This window comes from Myotis lucifugus, unplaced genomic scaffold (assembly GCF_000147115.1).
Source record: "Myotis lucifugus unplaced genomic scaffold, Myoluc2.0 scaffold_114, whole genome shotgun sequence".
Taxonomy (NCBI): domain Eukaryota; kingdom Metazoa; phylum Chordata; class Mammalia; order Chiroptera; family Vespertilionidae; genus Myotis; species Myotis lucifugus.
In genome coordinates this window covers 3,697,499-3,719,246 of record NW_005871162.1, presented here as the reverse complement: position 1 = coordinate 3,719,246, position 21,748 = coordinate 3,697,499, and the positions used below count along the sequence as shown (strand labels likewise).

General features: G+C 37.6%; 1 protein-coding gene across 1 annotated transcript in view; it reads right to left on the bottom strand.

Annotated features, from left to right (window-relative positions):
- The window catches only part of UBR5 (ubiquitin protein ligase E3 component n-recognin 5), a 191,283-nt gene that overhangs the window by 37,374 nt on the left and 132,161 nt on the right, over positions 1-21,748 (bottom strand). Inside the window, exons 15-32 of the mRNA XM_023757795.1 lie at positions 20,352-20,461; positions 20,070-20,182; positions 18,647-18,790; positions 18,440-18,551; positions 17,958-18,112; positions 17,499-17,696; positions 12,408-12,618; positions 11,395-11,521; positions 7,369-7,520; positions 6,838-6,933; positions 6,356-6,479; positions 4,333-4,430; positions 3,376-3,524; positions 2,762-2,853; positions 1,521-1,667; positions 1,275-1,393; positions 1,063-1,189; positions 844-973 (exon numbers count right to left, since the gene is read on the bottom strand). Coding sequence (XP_023613563.1) covers positions 844-973; positions 1,063-1,189; positions 1,275-1,393; positions 1,521-1,667; positions 2,762-2,853; positions 3,376-3,524; positions 4,333-4,430; positions 6,356-6,479; positions 6,838-6,933; positions 7,369-7,520; positions 11,395-11,521; positions 12,408-12,618; positions 17,499-17,696; positions 17,958-18,112; positions 18,440-18,551; positions 18,647-18,790; positions 20,070-20,182; positions 20,352-20,461 — 2,404 coding nt within the window. The remainder of the gene's footprint in view (positions 1-843; positions 974-1,062; positions 1,190-1,274; positions 1,394-1,520; positions 1,668-2,761; positions 2,854-3,375; positions 3,525-4,332; positions 4,431-6,355; positions 6,480-6,837; positions 6,934-7,368; positions 7,521-11,394; positions 11,522-12,407; positions 12,619-17,498; positions 17,697-17,957; positions 18,113-18,439; positions 18,552-18,646; positions 18,791-20,069; positions 20,183-20,351; positions 20,462-21,748) is intronic.

The following is a 21,748-nucleotide window of genomic DNA, read 5'->3' as shown; positions in this document are numbered from 1 at the left end:
TACCTTATTAGAGGCCCAGTGCACGGATTCGTGCACATTGAAAGTAAATTAATTAGAAGGTGGCCAGCAGGGTGGGACTGGGTGAGAAGGGCCGGCCACACCCTGGAGCCAACCTCCCATGGTCTCTCCCCAGCCGGCCACACCTAGGGCGGCGCGGGGGCTTGAAGGGCATCTGCGGAGTGAGCGGGGTCCCTCCGGCAGGTGGGATCCTTCAGCCTGGCCTGCGGGGATCAGGCTAAGCCGGCAGTCCAACATCCCCTGAGGGGTCCTGGAGTGCAAGAGGGCACTCTGCAAAGTTGCTGTCGCTCATCAGCTCGTCAAAGTTGCTGTGTTGAGCGTCTGCCCCCTGATGGTCATTGCGTGTCATAGCTACCAGCCAGTTGGCCTGTCAGCCAGTAGGCTGCTTAGGCTTTTATATATATAGATGACAAGTTCCGACGACAATGATATTTTTATGGCTCTTGACACTGCTAAGCTGTTTTCCAAAAGAGTGCCAAATACAATGCCACCCATCAGTGTAAGTGTGTCTTTACCATAACCTCAACACTGGGTTTTATAGTTTATATCCTTTTCTAATTTCACAGCAAAAAGGATACTTAAAAAGTTTAATTTGAACACTGCTCCAATCATTTTTACACTGTTGTATTTAGGAATTTACTTAGAATGAAAAGAGTTTCTGCTGTTAACTGAGACATTTAAATCACCCCAAAATTCCATTCCCCTTAATGTACTGCTTAATTAGAGCTTATCAGTACTTAGGAATTTGGACTAGTAAAATTATGGGAAGTAAAAAAAACAGCCTTTTCATGTGCTTATAAATAAACATTCAAAGGACTTACTTACCAAGATATCTGCTGTACACTTGACTATAAGGCAATGAGTAAAACAGTCCAGTCGAATCGTGCCGCTTTGCTGATTGAGGTATACTTGCTCTTCCGGCAAAAGGTGGCCTATCCTACTGCTGGCACTGAGACTGAATGGGGAAGGAAAGAGAATGCACTGTAACTGACTACACTAACATGGGAAGTAGATAAATCTAAAAAGAATTTAATGAATACATACGGATCTTTATTCTCCTGTGACCCAAACATAATCATAGATTTCAAAGCATTCCAGTCCTGTAGAACACGCTCCAACGCAAGCTGGGCAAATCTTGGGGGCTCTAAGTCATGATCAGGCATATCTGAATCTAAAAAGAAATAATGGGTAAGACAAAAGAATAAACATCCACTTTTCACATGTGGATGTTTTCCATAACTGTAAAATTTACTCACCTTCGGGATTGGCTGTTTTTCGATTACGATCCTCCCTGATCCGGGGAGGTCTGTACTGGCAATGCTCTACTGTCTGCCTTGCAACTGTTTGCACTAAAAACAATAGCAGGTGCTCGCCCCTATACAAAACAGAACACTGTTGTCAGGGGGACTATGTGTGTGTTTGGGGAAGGGAGGGGGACTGGGGATGGCACTCAGATGTGCATCCTTTTTCCACCTAATTTATGTCCTAAAAACCCCACTTGCCTGCTGTTTGGCAGAGTGACCAGATTAGTAGCAGTGAGCAGGCGATAAAGTAGATCAAGGCGAGCAGATTTCTGTCCAGCAATTAGAGTTTTGCATTTACATTTCTCCCAACAATCACAATAGGCTGTCGGTGATGTCCGTTTGAGTCTAGAAAGAATTCATACACAACTATAAAAACTGAAATGTTTTTAAAGATACAAACATTATATTGAAAAATAGAGGCATTGAACCAAACAGAACTTATTAATTTTTGAATGCAAAGTGCAACTGTTAAAATATATGTAACAAGAATTACACAAAACTCTTAAGAGAAGAGGTATCTCAAATAGGACTCAGTATAGTCACTTCCTCTGGAGTGTGTTCCTATTTCCCCACAGCCCCAGTTCAGTTTATGGGATCTTCCTATGTGCCTCTCATGAACCAAAACCCTATGGGCAGATGTTTCTTGCTTGTGTCCTCTGATAGAGGAGTGTCAACCCTGTGAGGACAGAGACTAACTTTGTCCACCACCACCCTAACTTCTAGCACAATGAGAGCACTTAGTAAAGGCAATCAATGAATAAAGACGATCAATTTTAGATACCTAAAATAAGGTAGACGAACAGCCAAAATTCTTTGAATAAAAATCCTAAGTATTAATACAATATCTATAAAATTTTCCACTTGTCCTACATAACTGCTTATTTTAAAGCAGAATAGGTGGTTTTTGCAAACCAGTCTCCCTTATCTGTAACACCTACCCATCTGCACCAATTACGCTTATGTCCCTACGAGACTCTGAGGCACTCGGGTACTTACTGCTTCTCAGATCTATGAAAACTAACAAACTAGCTATGGTGACTCTACTGCTGAATTGAAAGGTTATCACCTTTAGTTTAACATCCACTATGATTCTCTTAATGTGATTTCTTGCTACAAGGGACCTAATACTGGAGAATACAGACAAAATCATCCTATCACTACATCTCAAAAGATTAACTAGATCCTAGTCACAATGTATGACCACATATTCCTTTGCATATTAGCCTTCTTTTATTTAAAGAACAAACATTTCAAAGTACACTTTAAATCAAGAGCCACATTCTAATATGTAAACTGGCTTAAAGAGGAAAGAGGACTAGATGATAAAACCTCATGCTTTCTGAACTACGGAACAAAACATGACTTGGTACAGATCATTTTAATGCAGCAATAGGAATCTAAGCAGTTTACAATGTTAGAGTAAACCAGATTGTACTCACTTGCAATCATGGCCTTTATGGCAAACCCTGGCACATTCCGTACAACAACAGAGTGACTCCAGCAAGCCACACGTTCGACACTCAAAAATATCCTAAAATTAAAAGGGTATACTTCAATAAAACACACAATCATATACGTATAATTATTATTTCTGGCATTTTCTAAAACATTTCAATGATGATAGCAGAGCAAAATTAATGCGCTCTGGAAACAAAGTAATGGATATTATAGTGAATATACATTTTACAATATTAGACAAATGCAAATCATATAATCTTATTCTACCAGTAGGACAAAAATAATTTATACCATCCAAAGAAGAGAATTACAGCTATAAAATCTACATCAAGAGTAGTGGATCAGATTATACTACCCAGTGAAGATTTCTCATTTTCATGATATCCCATAACTAAGTTAAGAATCAACTTCTCTGCTTCATTTATTTAGGAATTAAATAAAAATTAATTTTCTTTGGAGAATTTTATAACTCAGAGTAACAGGAAATATCAGACTTGTAATATACCAAGATAAACTATAACTCTAGTGATGGTCAAAGGGGGAAAAAAGAAAACCTGAAGATAGCGTAAACATAGGAAAATGTAAAGTAACTTACCTGGTTAATGTGCTCTGCTCCAGTCCATGTAAAACTGCAGGTATCATTACAACATAAGACATATAATGGAGAGTCATCGGGGTTGGTGCCTGATGGGCAAACCATTCCCATAAAAACATCTTCCTCTTTTTCACTTGAGGATACTTCAGCTACAAAGATTAAAGAAAGGACTTAACCACAGCCATCTGCTACTTTCCTCAAATGGAAAAGCTCTAACATTTACATAGTATAAATAAGAAACTACTACATATTAATAAAAAGAAAAAACCTGATATACAAAGTCAACATGCAAGGAAATCCAGTCAATTCTGTGCAAAGTGTAACTATCTCATAACCACGTTTGAGGACAATACAAATGCACCACACATCAGCCACCTGAGTCCTGCACTGAGTTATGCAGTTAAGATTCAAGTCCAACCTATTTAACATAGTACAGACAATCACATCCAGTATTTATAGCCATTATTTTAAAGAGGATAACTACTTCAATCTTTTAAAGGCTACATGACAGGAATTGATATTCCTTAATGTTTTCTATTAAGCAAGTATTCCAAGTCAGAAGAACAATGAGAAATCTGACCTCTAACTTCTATAAAATGTTATCACTAACACCATTTTAACCACTGGCGGGTTCTATCAATAATTCATCTTTATTTTCAAAAGATAGGTCATTACATTATATATTATGGAAACATTTTGAAATTTAAGAAATCTATACCAGCTGCTTTTTGCTAGAAAGTTAGAATATATAACTCACTTGAAAAAAGTGTAAACGTGAATTTTACACACAAACACTAACATATACATGCACAAAATAATTATCTTGATAATTTCTAATCAATCATATCATTCCAATATACAGAAATTAATTTTGAAGAATTACAATATTATGTGTATAGAAGAGAATCTATTCAAATTTTAAAATATGCAACTCATTTAGGACTTGAAATAAATTACCTTTTGCAATTTTCTGTGCTGTTTCTAAGATGGTAATTGCAGCTGGGTAAGCTCGGCCACTTACAGCTGACATAAATGGGGTCATTCCCCTTGCATCCCTAAAATGAGAAAAATTGTACATAAAAATATTAATTATCAATTACTTTTCCTTACTGATTGTAAAAAAGAAAGGCATGTTCATGATGCAGTAACTAATTATGTTTTGTTAAATAATGTCCCACCACTCAAAAAGAATGTTCTGGTCTCATATTATCTCACTTAGGAAAGAAAGCCCCCATCTCTCTAAACCGTGCTTCCTTTCTTAGCCTTTAGTGACACTATTGACCAGTAAGGGCTCTAGAGTCAAACCAACTCTTTTTAAACGTAGGAATAGGAATAAGGCTCTGTTTTGTAAGATTGTGATGAGGATTAAATAAATTACTTAAAAAGCTTTTAGTACAATGCCTGCCAAATAATATGTACTCAATACGCGTTAGCTATTATTATGTATTTTCTCTTACACACATGCCTTCAATATTCTTTACTGAATTTCTACTCCCCCCTGGAATTTCCAAAATCCCAACCTCAGACATTTGTGCTTCCCTCTCTCATCCACCACAGCAGCTGCCACTTCTACGAGGTCAGTACAGTCCCAGCACCTACACCTGCTCACTTGATAAATCTAGTTAGGATTTCCCAGTGACCCCTCCCATTCAACATACCTAACCGCTAAAGTCATCTTTCTCCCAGATCTGCTCTCTACCTGACTTCTCTCTGAGAACCAACAGCATCACTGTCGCTAGTAACTAAGACAAAACTTGGATTCTTTATGAAAGTCTTCCTTCTAAATCAATTTTTTACCTTTGCTTCTAATCTTTTCCATCTTTAACAAATCAGTGTATTGCAACACACAAAATGAAGGCTGTAAGTAGGCATACACAATATAGCCTCAACTTTACACTCTACTCTTGCCTAATTTTAACACTTTTTTATATCACATTCATATTATTATTTTTATAACCCCACTTGATACTGTTATAGTCTAAACAAAGCCATTATTCAGAGGATCCAAGCCCAAAGAATAGACTGAAGTGGTGGCTTTAACCTAACTTTTCAGATTTGCTGGCTACTATTCTTCTCTTCTGACCGTCCACCTTCAATTAGATGAGTTACTGGCGTAAAATATTTATACTTCTCCATTTTAATGTTGTTGCTCACTCTTCTCCCTACTCATTCCTCATGGTTCTACTCAAACTTCATCTTCATAAAGCTTCCTACTTCAGAACACATGTTTCCCTTATGTTTATTCCAAAATACATGTGTCCTTCCTGTCCCAAATTAATGTCTCAGTTCTGGAAGCAAGAGATGAACCAAGGTTGGAATTCCTGCTGTGCCACTCACTAGAGTTTTATAACCCTGGGTAAGTTCAATAACCTCTGAAAGCCTGGATTTTCAAATGTATGATGGGAATAATATCCCCTACTTCAGACGGTTATTTCTAGAATTAGGAGTTAATGCAAGTAGAGTTTGGCACAGATGATGACTAATTTTTATAAAAATGTTTATTGTTATGAGCTTGTAAAGATAAACAATCATGCTGAAAGCAGGATATGATCTATTAATGGTTAATGAGCATTTACCACAGAATACTTATCAAAAACTCTGCATAATCTCATGATGATGCATTCTGCAAGCCAAAAAAATTTCCAAAGAAACCATCAGAATCATCATGCAGTTCTAAATACAGATTCCAGGCCCCATCCCAGACCTACTGAGTCATACTCCTAGTGTAGAGCTTTGGGGAAGAATCTGTATAATTTTCAAAGTTTTCCAAGCGACAGTGGTAGAACTAACTTACGGATTCACATTTGAGAATAAAACGCATCTTTTTAACATATATACACTCAAATCAAGCTAACATAAAATCACATTATATTCATTTAGTGGACACTGAATTTTATGGAGAAAGCATCTTTCACTGAAGAGAGCATAGTAACAGAGGGCATACAATGTTGGATTCTATTAAGTATATTAAACTTCTTACTTGGCAGAAAGGAGTTCTCGTAGATAGGGCTGCAGAACAACACTGTCACATAACAATTTCAATATAAAATGAGCATTGGCCTTTCGATCCTTGGATTCTACTACAGATGGCTCTGTGGAAGGACCTGTAATTAAGCAGATCCATTTGGTAACAAAACAAGAATAAACAAGACCGAGTGAAAGAATATTCTGGAATAACATACCAACTATCTATTAAATATACCACGAGAAAAATATTCTAGTATTAGTAATAAATTAATAACTTCATTAAAGAGAATTTTAACACATTTTACACATCTCAACTGATGAAATGCATGTGCATCCACACCACAATTTCACTGACACATGGAAGATAATTCAGAGAATGAGATGCTTCTCAAGCCAAGGAACGTCTCCTTGAGATAAAAGTGTGGCTCTGTCAAACCCATTTGTGAAGTGTGTTCCTCCAAATGTCTAAGCAAATGCAGTAGGACAGATTCTCACCTGGAATGGTGGAGGTGCTTGGTCCTTGAGCGGTGCCAGAGGCTGCTGTGGTAAGAGATCCCACAGCAGGGGCCAGGATAAAATCAATGTCACCATCTTTCAGTAAACAGAATAGCAGGATGCATATCATTATAGGCAACATATCCCTAACTTGTTCTCTTAACTGGACTTAAGGCTCTTCTGTACAAGCCAAACGACAAATCAGACAGAGGTTTAAATATAAACTTATTTTCCTAACTTTAAAAGAAGGAATCCACTAGATAATTTACTGATTTACCCAGATGTATTGCTAAGTAGCTTCTTATCAGTAAGGAAATATTTCAGTAAGGAATACCTGACAAGATTTTCTGGAAATTTAATTTTTAAATTACAAACCCCTTAAACCAAATCTTTGTAACTAAATTAGTTACAATATACATTACGCTACTTTTAAATATTTCAGATTTACCAATAACCCATTTAAAATGCTCAATTTCTCTTCTTTCATAACCCTGTCTTTTTGTTAAAAACTAAATAATAAACAGATCTTACCAGGATCCATCGCAGGAGGATCAGGAACCCAACTAGGGGGGGCTATCGGGGGAGAAACTGGATCCTGATGGTCACTGGATGAAGCTCCAGCTTCATGTCTACCCAAACCAGCCGCTCTCAATGAACGTCGCATCATTTCCCGTAACCTCAAACTAGAAGAACATGGACAAAATCAAAACTCACTACCATGACTAAATGTAATGAAAAGGTACACAGAACTTCTCATCTGAGATCAAAGTTTGTTCTACAAGCAAATGCTCCAGGCAAAGGCAGTGAAGTACAAATGCCAATTCTGAAATCACAGAATAAGTCGGTGAGGGACAGAAATGAAACTGGGGGCTCCTAGTCCCCAGTTCAGCATTAAAACCACTAACTTAAGCACAGGGAACAAAAGTTGCCGTGAAGATTAGAAAATAATCTCTCATACAGTTAAGACAAATGAGCAGCTGAATATTAAAACAAAAAAAATTTTCTGTCCCATTTATAATTAGTAAGAATTAAGTTTAGTAATAGACATCAGCGAAAAGACTAAGCACAAAACTAGTACAGACTAATTTAACCCACTAAATCCCTTGTCTGTGATCTCAAAAGCAATTGAATTAATATTCAGAGTAAGTAATTTTACAACGAAGACCAATTTAAATTTATTTTTTATACACATTTTTTTTTAACAGTACAACTCGCATCACAATGAAATTAACGAATGAAACTGGAGCTTGTAAAATGTGTTGTTAGATTAATGTCTGGGCGTGATTTTTTTTTTTCCTAAAAAAAAAAGTACTGCACAGATGTGCACATCACTAAAAAGAAAAATATCATAAACACAGACCTCGTTAGGGAAACTGGTAACTACCTACCTATAAAAAAATCTGAACCTCTGAATAAAAGCTTACAAAGGCTACAGAATTAATACATTAATAACTAACAGCAATTAAGAGAGCACATGAGGCAAATCAGACACAACTTTAGAGCTTCTGAATAGAGTAAAAATTCCATTTTAAGGGCCAGGCAACACAAGGGATTTCATTCTCCCTTGCAGATTTAATCCCAAAGATATGACATTTCTGATGTAAAAGACCTAACACCTTACCAGGTGAGCATTATGTCTATAAATAAGTGATTTAGAAAGATTCTTAATGTTTGAATCTCTAATTATGATTATTTAATCCAAAGTAAATGTGTTTTTCCATAGCAATACATTTTCAAATTTTTAAGTATATTTTTATTTAAAGCATTTACGAAAATTTCTTTTAGAGACTACTTTCAGGAACATGTCTATTTTACAAGGCTTTTGCATGATGATGTACTTTTGGGAACAGAAACATTCTTTGGAAGCAAATTTTAGTGTCTCAAGTAGTATCTTAGTTATTATAACATTCACTATTTAAAAATACCTACAGTAAATTATTTTATGTTATCCATGTCTTCTCTCTCTCTCTCCCAATTCAGAAATCTGAGTTTAAGAGTTTTTATAATATGGAGGGGAGTAGGTTGCAGTGATTATTTCGGGTGAAGTCACCGTCATGTCCAAAGACATCACCCAGAGAGAATGCAGGCTCCTTACCAGGAACAGCACACACCAGGGTGACTGTCCACACTATGATGCTCCTATGCAATTTCAATAAGCTCAACATAGACACTTAGTATCCTAATGTGCCTTACTCAAAACATACACAGAGAATCAGCAATAATTGGGAAGCACTGCAAATGACCTGAAAATAAATGCATGTTTTGGGCTTAACGAGAAGAAGGCTTACACCAGACCAGGGTCACAAACTCAATGCCTCCTGGGCCCAGAAGATAAAATAAGTCGAGGAAAGGGCAGGCAGGTGTCAGGAGGAGGGAACAATGACAAACTAGAGGTGTACACACTCATCTAAAAGCATTCAAATCTTAAAGAAAAAAAGGTAACATTGCACAGGCCAAAGAAAACATGTGGGCTATTCTCCAACCTCTAATTTAGAGTAGATTAAGAATAAATGAAGATAAATGGAGACCACAGTCTCATCTTGAACTTTCAAACTCCCAACTTTGTTGTTGTGATGTAGTCAATTCAATATTAAATGAGGGGACCATTCCTTGTCATTTAAAAAAGTTGTCCTTAACCTCTTTTCTTCATTAGGTCTTGGGAACATTTTTAAGTACAATGCCCAGCTCCTCATATAGATTCTTTAAAAACAAAAACAAAAAAACAAAAAAAAGAAAATTATTCTTCAAGATGTTGTACACAATTCATGAAGATTCACCTGTATCCTCAGTGGCTGAGGACAATACTGAGGAGATACCACCTTGGCTGCTAAGATTCAGAGTTTTGACATTTCTTCGTATAGGCTTGCCTGGAAGTCATCGTATTTTCTGACAATATGGAAGAATTCAAGGATGATGTAATTTCCTCTTTGTAAGCACGTAATATCCATGCTACAGAAGCCTGAGAATCCAGTCATGTTCAAACATACCACTGTGACAAAAAAGCGAAGGTCATGTGTCTTCCAGATTAACAATCTCTAGAGTACATACACCTGCAATCAGATGCATCAATCAAGCCTTCCACTAACTCTGCCCTTTGTACTCAGGAACTAGTGAGTCACACAACAAAACTTCTGAGTCAAATCATCATCTGAAGGCATTTAACAGTACTCCAGTCAACATTGAAACTGCATCAGTTTTGAGCTTAGAGCTCATGAATCCCAGCCTGCATACTCATCAAGGGGCATCGCCTAGAAAATCCATGTAGGCTAGAGGAGGGTTTCACTTCAATGAAGCAGTCTGTGGACTTCCTACTGCCCGGCGTGGATAATAAGACTCCTGTGCTTTCATCTGTTCAATCGGCAGCCCTGAGCTTGAATTGTGTAAGAGCACTGCAGTGAAATCTTCGGCAAATGCCTCAAAGGAGCTTACTGCCAAATTATTTCTGTGAGCAACACATCACCCACTCTTGAAGCTCCTTTTAGTCTTTGCCTTCAAAAATAATCCTTATATGAAAAAAAGATGGCAGCACTGGCACTGGACCACCCATATCAGAGTCCAACTTGATTTGCACCTGTATATTCCCTGAGGAAATGAAAGACCTGAAATAATTCAGACACTAATTTCTTCATGAAGAATTTAAGTTGCTCTCCATTTTAGACCAAATACTTTGCTTAGTGTAATCCTAAACAAATAAGCTGGTCATCATTTCCATTTTGTATAGTCTACATAATGTTATGTACTGTTTTAAGTTATAATTTGGTCACCCAAAAATAGCTTTTTTATAAATCTCACTTTGGGATGTTTTTGAACCTGGGAAGCTATCAAGTTGGTACCAATATTAGAAGAATCATTTCTAAAGGGAAAGTTGAATATGGAACAGAAGATAGGCAAAGAGACTCTTCATTCTGAATAGACTTTACAACTATCACATTAGCACAGTGAGCAGTGCTTCCATTAATGATCTGTCAAGTATCCAATTTTGGCTGTCATGTCTAATATGAGTGTGCTTTTTCTTCAGAAAAACAACTATATCCTGAATTCTTTATATTCGTTACCTATTCAAACACCTAGTAATTGTCAATGTGTTATTAAGGTTTGTCCATCCCACAACTCAGAAAGCCTGAAAGTTTATAATACCAACTATTCATAATATACACCAGCCTTTCATTTCTTCCCAGATCATTAAGACATCTGAGAAACTGACCTAAATAAGCAATCTGTAAATAAAAGATTGAGGTTCTTTCAATTACTGTTATTAGTTGTTCTCCAACTAAATAAAATAACTTCCTAGAAAACAAAAATGATCAATTTAAAACACATTCAAAGAATCAAGTTTGAACTACTTGTCTAAATTATCTCAAATTTTTGAAGCATCCTAGGTCCTACTGTTCTATGCTTAAATTCTAAGTAGGTATTATCAGATATTATTCCCAGGGAGGAACACAAATAAAATAAAAGGACCCACCAATCATGCATATGATAGGTAAGAGATACATTTATTTCTGTACTTGGGTTATGTTTCTGTCAATTAAACTTTCCTGGTAAAAATCACATTACCTTCGGCTACTGGATGATCCAGCCCGGTTACCCGGGCCATTACTTGAAACGACCGAAATTGCATTTGCAATGGCTTCAACTGCAGAAAGCCTTTCAGCAAAAGTATTTCTTTCAGAGCGCTCTGCTTCTGAAACATAAAAGAAAAAATTAGGACCAACTTAAACTTCAAACATAACTAAGAGATTAAATGTGTATAGGCCATTAAATGCTAATTGCTATGTATTCTCGAGTATGCTCTAATTCACATACCAGAGATAATTAATAACTTAAGTTTCCTCTCAAAAGCAATAAGCAATTAAGATATATTGAACTACAACCTTTAATATGAATTACTTTTTTAATCTGCCTTACTTTTCAAACCCAAAAGGCTAAGAATACTGTTATTCATAAGTAGAATGAAATAGCTTTCACTACTAAGGAAGAAAAAGACTCCCATATCAGTACCTCAATCTTAGTTTATATACTACGTATTCAAATCACTATTCTAAAATGTGGCTACTAGAAGATGGTTGGCAGAATTCAAAATAAGAAAAAACATGAATTATACAGTTGCACTTCAGGTTTTCAGTTTTTCCCTTAATTCATCAATTAAAAACATTAAGGCAAAAATACTTATTTACTTTTCCAAAAACATCTAACAAATAATCAGGTGATTTTTCCCTCTACATTCTGAAATTTGAGATAAAGGTTGTTGCCTTAATATAACTTGCCTTCACTTAGTCATCTGAAATTATAAAACCTGTAAGTCTCATAAGTATTACACATACAGTCTGTACATATCAGAGAGAATAGAACTCAAAACAACAAAAACACATTTGATTAAAATTTTATTTGCTTATGTCACATACTCAATCCTAATGACACAAATTTGTACCTTCTAAGAATGACAAAACTCCTAGATTTTATGAAGAAAAATAAAAGTACCATAATTTTTATAGTGATTTTTCTTTCCTTTAATAGTTATTATATTCTAAAATTCCTTTTAAAGACTTCAATATAGGTTTTAATCTCACCCTCCTCTTCTTTAGTTTCCTTATTGCTGGTTGGAAAGCAAACTGATACACAAGCATGCAAAATATTCCGATTTCCATCACATCTGTGGCTGATGAATGTCTGTAGCATCTGTAGATTCTGCTCTAAAACAACCGCTTGCTCAAGATTCATAAGATATTGTCGACAGGCCTCATAGTCACAGCGTAGGATGTGCTGCATTAAGGTTTGTTTCTGTGCTCAGACAAATTAGGGAAAATATCTTCAATAAATTTGAATAACATTACACATGTCAAAAATTTCTCATGGCCAACAAAATAATATAATCAGCTCTGCAAATAAGTAAAGACAATATGAGGTAGCCTAGCAAAAGGAGCTGAACTTAAGGGTACACTTTAAATTAAATAAAGTATACAATTGACAGAAATGAAAAAAGGTGGGTAAATTTTCTGTTTAAAAAAACACACACAAAACAGTAAATATTTTCAGCTTTTGCAACTACAACTCTGTGGCTACAGTGGGGAAGCAGCCATATACAATGTACAACTGAATGGCAGCAGCTAGATTTGGCCTGCAGGCCATATTCTGCCAACCCCTGGTTTATGTCATGTAAGCCAGCGGTTGCCAACCGGTGAACCACTGGTGGTCCATGAGGTCCGAAAGATTGGCAACTGCTGATGTAAGTGGTATATAACCATCAAATTAGGACCTTAATTAGTACTGTTAATCAATTAAGCGTATACATTTTATTTCAAGTCCACTCATACCATCTTAAAGGTTATATCACACTATGGTACATGAAAACCAAAATCTTCAACTCCCCAGAAATTATGACACATGTAGTCCCCCAAACGTGACAACGAATGTCCTTCATTGTCAAAGACATGGTATTACTGATAAAGCATCTATAATAATAGAAAGCATAATATGCTGATTAAACCGGACAGCCGAACGACCTTCCGGACATCCTTCTGGATGAAGCTGGGGCTGCGAGGGCCGGGCCCCTTGCATGAATTTCATGCATCGGGCCTCTAGTAGAACATAATAACTATCAGAGACAGCATGCTATAGACGGAATATTTGTGTCGTCCCCCCTCCTCCCCAAATTCAAATGCTGAAACCCAATCCCCAATGCAATGGTGTTTGAAGGTAAGACCTTTGGGAAGTGATTAGGTCATCAATTTGGAGCCTCATGAATGGGATTAATGCACTTTAAAAAGGCTGAAGGCCCAGCCTCAGTGGTTGACAATCAACCTATGAACCAGGAGGTTGCACTTGGATTCCCAGTCAGGGCACATGCCCAGGTTGTGGGGTCAGTCCCCAGTGTGGGGCATGCAGGAGGTGGCCGATCAATGATTCTCTCTCATCACTGATGTTTCTCTCCTTCCTTCCTTCCTTCCTTCCTTCCTTCCTTCCTTCCTTCCTTCCTTCCTCCCTCCCTCCCTCCCTCCCTTCTCTCTCTCTCTCTCTCCTTCCTTCCTTCCTTTTTCTTTCTTTCTTTCTTTCTTTCTTTCTTTCTTTCTTTCTTCCTCTCTCTCTCTCTCTCTCTCTCTCTCTCTCTCTCTCTCTCTCTTTCTTTCCTTCTTTCTTTTTTTTTTTAAATATATTTTATTGGTTTTTTACAGAGAGGAAGGGAGAGGGATAGAGAGCCAGAAACATCGATGAGAGAGAAACATCGATCAGCTGCCTCCTGCACGCCCCCTACTGGGGATGTGCCCGCAACCGAGGTACATGCCCTTGACCGGAATCGAACCCGGGACCCTTGAGTCCACAGGCCGACGCTCTAGCCACTGAGCCAAACCGGTTCTGGCCTTCCCCTCTCTCTCTCTCTCTCTCTCTCTCTCTCTCTCTCTCTCTCTCTCTCTCTCCCTCCCCTTTCATCTCTGAATCAATAAAAATATATATATTTTTAAAAAGACTAAAGAAAGCAGAGTTCTCCCCTCCCACCATATGAGGGTAAAGCAGGCCCTCACCAGACACCAAATCTGCCCACGCCTTGATTTTGGACTTCTAGCCTCCAAAATTGTGAGAAATAAAATTCTGCTGTTTATAAGCCACTCAAGTCTACAGCAGCATAAACAGACAAAGCCACAGCATGAACATACCAAAAAGTTCAAATGGGCTTCTTTCAGAACGTAAAACTATAGTTATGAAATATTTAATGGAATGAATCCAAAGCTCTGGCTTTGGAAAACAAACCAAGTACTATTGTTCATTTTAACTAGAATTAGAAATTACTGGAAGAAAGCAGGTGGGAAAAGAGTGTGGAAACACAAAGGAGAGAAGAAAGATGCATTTGAACAACTTGCTATCTCCCCCACCCCAAACAGCCTAAATAACCCATCCCTTCCCCCATCCTCATGGGGAGGAGAATTCAGAATTGGGGGAGGGGAGGAGGGGCACAAGAAAATATAGCTAAGAACTATTTTCAGTACCCGCCACATTAATAAACCATTTTGATTGTGGAATTAAAACTAAGACTCTGAGGTGAACCCATAAACTACAATCTCCAGTTCAAGAGTATGAGGGCCACATAAGACTAACCTTGACAAAGTCTGGTGACATACTAGTATATGCATTAATCAGTATATTGAGAAAACATGTCAAAGTCTGTCCAAAGAATAAGAAGCACAGTACTTTTAAAAGTAACGAAAACCCAGACATTCTGCAGCACACCACTGTGACACAATGTTTTCAAGCAACCAGCCAGCCAGTCATCTGGTTGGAAACAGCTGCTAAGGGAACTTCCATCTCCAACCTGCTGGACTGGACACGCGCTCTTGCACGGAGTGTCAGTACCACACTCTGTTACAAGCAAAGAAGTTTATTTTGCATCACTCTATGTTGTATTTGTCACTTATTCGTACAGCAAAACGCAGGGAGAGGAGAGTTCACTAAAAATAATTCTTGCAGGTCTACTATGCACCAAGCCCTGAGGTACAAAGATAAATGACACACTTCATCCCTACCCGTGGGATGAGGACACATTTCATCTTTACCCCTGAGAAGCTGAAGAAGTGAAGGGGTCATGGAATCAAATGCCTGCAGAAGCATCTGAAGTAATATAAATGAATGAAGGAGGCTGGTTGTAAAAAGATAGACAAACTGTATAGTAAATAAATGACAACATGTGGACTCAGAGCAATAAATTTTAAGCAGCAGGAGCTGCAATGAATTGGAGAACAAGACAACATTCATTCTAGTTTTCCTCCAACCTTTATTCATGCTCCTTTTCTCAGTCTCTTAGGCAGGTTCCTTATTATCTCCTGCCATTTAAATGCTGGGCTGAGTCCTTAGACCTTTTCTCTTCTCCATAAGCTTGGTAATTGCATCATAGTTCCTTTAAATATCACAGATATACATACTAACATCTCCTAAGTATATTTCTCCAGCTTGGTCCTCTCTCTCTTGTCTTCAGACTTACACATCTAACTCTCTGCACCATTTCCTCTTGGATATCTTAAAGGCATCTAAATCTAGCATGTCTAAAACCAAACTCCTGCCCTAGCCAGTTTGCTCAGTAGATAGAGCATTGGCCTGTGAACTGACGGGTCCAGAGTTCGATTCCAGTCAAGGGCACATGCCTGGGTTTCGGGCTCAATCCCTAGTAGGGGGGAGTGCAGGAGGCAGCCGATCAATGCTTCTCTTTCATCATTGATGTTTCTATCTCTCTCTCTCCCTCTCCCTTCCTCTCTGAAAAAATATTTTTAAAAAAATAAATAAAACCAAACTCCTGCTATCACACCCCAGGCCCTGAACTTGCTTCATCACAAGTCTTCATCTCCATGAATGGCAATTTCATTCTTCTAAAAACTTTCACCCTCTTGCTTCCTCTATTTAACACCATATATTTAGCCATAAGCAAATCCTGTTGGCTCTATCTGAAAACATATCTAGAATTATCTAAAATCTAACCAGTTCTGACTCATAGCTGATTCCTGAGCCAAGCCACCATAATCACCTCCCACCTAGACTATTTTAGTAGCCTCCTATGGCCTCCCTACTTCCCCTGTCCTCCTAGTACTCCCAGCATGTCAGCAGTGATCCTCTCTAAGTCCAATCAGGTCAATCTCTGCTCACATTGCTCCAATAAATTCCAAAGGTGTTACCTCCCCACCTAACAAATACCTCAACAGCAGCATGCTCAGAACGAAACTCCTCCTCCTCCCTTTCTTCCTCCAATGTTTCCTCCCCACATCAACCTCACCCAACTCAGAAGCTGCACAACCAACTCCTTCCTTTCATTTACTGCTGGCATCCAGTCACCACACTTTATAGCTTCTCCTTCCTCAATATCTCTCAAATCTATCCCCTCTTCCTCACTTTCAGTAATTCAAGCTTTGTTTCTCACTGGATAATTGTATTGGCCTGTTTATCTGGCCTCTGAACTTCTCCATCCACTGCTAAATCTTCCTTATGAAAAGCCAGCTTAAATTCCTTCTCCTCCTAGCTTTCAGGGGAACTCTGACACCCCTTAGGTTAGCACACAAGACTCCCTACTACCTTTCTCCAGACTCACTAATCGTTATGGGCCCTACCTTCTGGTTCTATCGAAAGAATGTGCATGTCCTGGCCGGTGGTGCAAAGTGGTTAGAGCGTTGGCCCTGGCACCCAAGGGTCTTGGGTCCAATTCCCACCAAGGACATGTACCTGGGTTGCACATTTGATCCAAGTCCTCGGTTGGGGCATGTGTGGGAGGCAACCAATGTGTGTGTCTCTCGCCCTCCCTTCTTTCCACTCTTTCTAAAAATGAACACTAACCAAAAAAGCAACAACCAACAAAAGAGATTGTACACATTCTCCCATGCCTGAGATAACAACTCCCACCTTCATCTTGTGTCCAAAAGACCCCTCTCTGATTATTCAGAGTTCCATGTAGACATCGCCTCCTCAGAGAAGCCTTCTCTACAATCACAGTCTGATTTATAATGGTCCTCGGACTGTGTGTGCCATTCTCAACACTTAAATTGCATGTAATCACTAATTTACTCATCTCTCTTGTCCTGACTATTAGCTCCTATAGGGAGGGACAATGAATGATTTTTCAAGACTGCTTCCCTGGACTCCAGTATCTTCTGAATTCAAATACCAAGTAGTTTCCAAAGTCACATTACCTCTACAGCCATGATGATAATAGCAGCTTTCTTTTTGATTGTTGAATTGGCAGGCAGATTTATTAAAGAATGGACACCCATGCCAAGACTACTAATGGGTGGAAGATCAAGCCAATCAGGATCCCTTATTCCTCCCATGCAATCTTTGGCCATTGGGTAAATAGTACCATTTCCATCTCGAAGAATAATAGGAGACTCCTATAACAGAGAGAAAATAAAAGATGGCTACCAAACTGTACCTGATTTTTTCCAATAGGTATATTTGTTTTTAATTAGATAATGGGTGTGTGTGTGTGTGTTAGTAATAATAACCAAATAAGAAACTTAGTATTCAAATGTGCTGAAAATTCTAAATTCTTCAATAGTTTAATAACAAGCAAACTAGAGCCAGATTCCAAGCTTCACATAAATAACAATGTTGTCATGTCACTTTTCAAAAGCAAAAATAAGCCTCTGTACCTGTCCAGCAGTGAAAATGGCTACATTCCTCTCATTCTGACCAAGGAAAGCAATGCTGCTTGTCGGGAAATTGTTTTCCTGCTCTGCTTTTCCTGTCGCAAGATCAAAGATACAGTACCGTACCCAATTTCCAGTCTTCAAAACAGCATGCACACCTTTAAAACATATAAATGTAAAAGTATTATTACATATCTTTAGTAATCTCTAATAAGTACTACCAAATTTTGACCTTTCTGCCCATATTTGTAAGTCAATTCCAAAAGATACATTTTATTCCATAACATTACACCCAGGGAACAAAAATTTGACCTTTCTGCCCATATTTGTAAGTCAATTCCAACAGATACATTTTATTCCATAACATTACACCCAGGGAAGAAAATCTGTCAACTGCCCCAAATCACTTGATTCTGCTCATTTGCTGCACACAAGTGTTAAGGGGATATAGAATATGCCAGCTGAAAAACTTGTCGAATCTTTACCTTTGGAATCTACATTCACTGCTAATATTTCTGTTTTTTCAGGTATACAAAGCTTTTTAGGAGTCCTCTGGAAACAGTCAGGAACTTTAGGTGTTCCACCAGTTTTGACAACCTGCATGACATGAAAAGAATTTTGCTCTCAAATTCGTAACATCCCCAAGGAGTCAGTCCCAGTATTCACCCGCTTAGTGAGTCTGCCACGCTTACCTGCAGTTCATCGATTCTAAGTAACCTACAGTCCTGCAGGAGCGAAGAAGGGTCCGCATCTGAGCCAGAGCTGCTTTGACAGTTTGTATTGCTAGACGTGCCGGGAAATTTTACAGCAACATAGGCACCGTCCACTTTTAGCACCTAAAAATAGAGGTAAATAAATATGCTACATTAATAACTTATATGAAATCAGTACGCAAACGGCATTCATTCATTAATTTAACATTGAGGCATTGAATTCCTTGTATTTCTTCAATAATCACCAAGTTGTAAAATTAACCTGAACAAACTCGCCAAAGCTTGATATCTATTAGCAAGGCTTATTTTCTAGAGAAAAACTAAACTACATAGCCTGTGGATGTTTGGCAATCAACTGAAAAAATTAGTATAATCTACAGAATCCTCGCTCATTCCTCTTTATTAGTTTAGAGCCCCGCTGTGCAATGATGGCAATGTTCTGTACCTGCGCTGTCCTATCTGAGAGCTATTAGTGGCTATTAAGCACTTGAAATGGGAGTTGATGTGACCGAGTAGCTGGCTTTAATGTTACTTAATTTTACTAAAATTAATTAGCCAAATACACAGCGAGGGGCTGCCATACTGGACAGCACAGGTATACAGTCAAAGCACGGAAAGGCAAGCGCAGGACTTGAAACTAGAATACCTGAGTCCCACCTCTGCTACTTACTGCTTTTGATTTTGAACCAGTGAGACATTCTCAGAAGAAAAACCTGCCCATAAACTATAGTTCTATTTTGACAATCAAATGAAAATGGAGTATGAAAAAGGTCTTTGTAAATTGCCGAGTGCGATGGGTGTATCTATTCTTTCCATTAAGAACATATGAAAGAACATCATATTTCAGAAATTAATGGGCAATCAGGAAAACCTTTACTTTGCAGATATTTTACAACTATAGATCTATTTTGGTTTTAAGTATATGCAGAGAGAAAGAGGAAATTAATGGCATTCCAGCTGATAGCCTCTACTAACTTGTTTCCTAGAAGGCAAGACGCACTCCAGAAAGAAGGGAAGTGAAAGGTGACTTAGAGTAGTAAGATTTTTAAATGTTATGGAAAATGATCTCCATTAGAACCATCTAATAGTTCCAAACAATGGACAATATAAAAAGGTAATCTATCTTTGCAACTTTTCTGCACATCTAAAATTATTCCAAAACATTATTTCTTTAAAAATCAAATAGCATCAATGTTCAAGGAGAGGCATAATAATCATCTATCTGTCATGCGTAGAGGAGATACCGGCATCTCATTAGGGATGGGACTTTAAGAGGTCATTGAAGGTGAGAAATAAAGCAGCTTTGAAGAAAGAGCTGATGAACACTCACCAACCATAAACTCTTGGATAACCAATAGCATTACAGTTGTTAGTAATTAGTTCTTAGATATTCTGAACACACCTTGCCAACGGGAACATTCTTAACATCTTCCACAAAAACGACTTCCCGAAGAGACCACTGCTCTTCGTTCACCTTTTCCTCCTCTTTGGGGGCAGGGGTGGACCGTCGTCGTTCTTAGACAACAACAAAATGGTAAGTACCAAAAAGAAAATGTAAAAGAGACTTTATAGATTTCATCTAAGTATATGAATAAAAGATCATTCGTAAAGGGATACATAATTGAGGTAACACAGCAGTCCACCTGGGACCTACTGACCAACAGGTACTACACATAACACTTACTGTATGGCATTGACGCACTGCTGGCGATGGAGGATGCGTCACTACACGTGGATGCCGGAGATGGTGGGGGTCCCATTTCTGTTTTCACTGGTTCCTGCTTGCTTTCAGGCCTGAGATTAGAAATAAGATTCTCCTTATAATTAGGAATGTGAAGTATCAGGTACTTGTCAAATCGTTATTTTTAAGACTCACGTTTATTCTTACATAAGGGAATAAAATATTAAAAATTTGTACAAAATGGTATATTTTTAGGACTCAAGTTACTGAGGAGGGTACACAGTACCTACTTCAAATTTTTAGTATTGGTTTAAAATAGGGAAGAAAAATATACCATATAATGCTATCAACAACTCGGAATAATGCTTCAAATAAGCCTTATCAAGGAATAACAATGAAAGCTACACTTGGCTTATCAACATAGTTTTATCAAAAGCCTCTTGAGCAAACAAGTTTCACATTTCAGTGAACCCTGATGTGGACACATAACAATTTAACTGAAAAAAATGGTAAAGGCAAATAAATAAAAACGTCCACTAGATCATTAATTTCTTGGAGTTCAAAGAAGGAACTCTACTCACAGTGGTTACACAATTTATTCTTGAATCATCTGGTGATGAACCATCACCTGCTATAACTAACATGATAAATTAATTATAGAATTAAATAAACTACCTCTCTTCATTGAGTTAGTCTACAGATGCTAAAAATAAGTATTTTTATTCATTAAAGGGCAGAAGTCAATTTTTAACCAGAAAAGTCACTTTTAGCCAGAATGTGTTATATATAGATCATCCTGGCATGTATTATAATCAGGGCCATCATCCTAACCTAACCTTCATCTTCTTCCCCCCACCAGGAACTTCATCTGAGTTTAGACACGGTCCACAGAAAACCAGTGCTGTTTTCATTTAGCAAAGTGCTCGTGCAAGCACACATGAACAGGTGGCTCATGCAAATCTTGTGATGGTGGAAGCAAGCCGATTCTGACTAATCACTAGCATGCCTTTAAAGTGAATGCATTTTAATGACTTGCTAAAAAGAATTGATTGACATGAAAATGATTATCTTCTTAGCATTTAATTTCACTTAGTTCATTTACTAAATTTATTAATATAGATGGAAAATTTCAAGGAAGATCTTGAAAAACTTATGTACAGAATTTAAAAAGCATATTCCATTTCAATCTCGTTTACACTATTTTTATGCACATCAAAAATATTTCATACGCTCTTTACAAAGTTTCATAAAAAATAAAAATGTGTTTTTGTTACTTTTATTTTTAGGATTAAAAAGAAATGAATGTAATTAGGGAGAAAGTCTATAAACCTTTTTAAAAAGAAGATCTAAAACAAACAAACAAAAAACTTTAGACATAAATTACAATAGTTTTGGCTTAT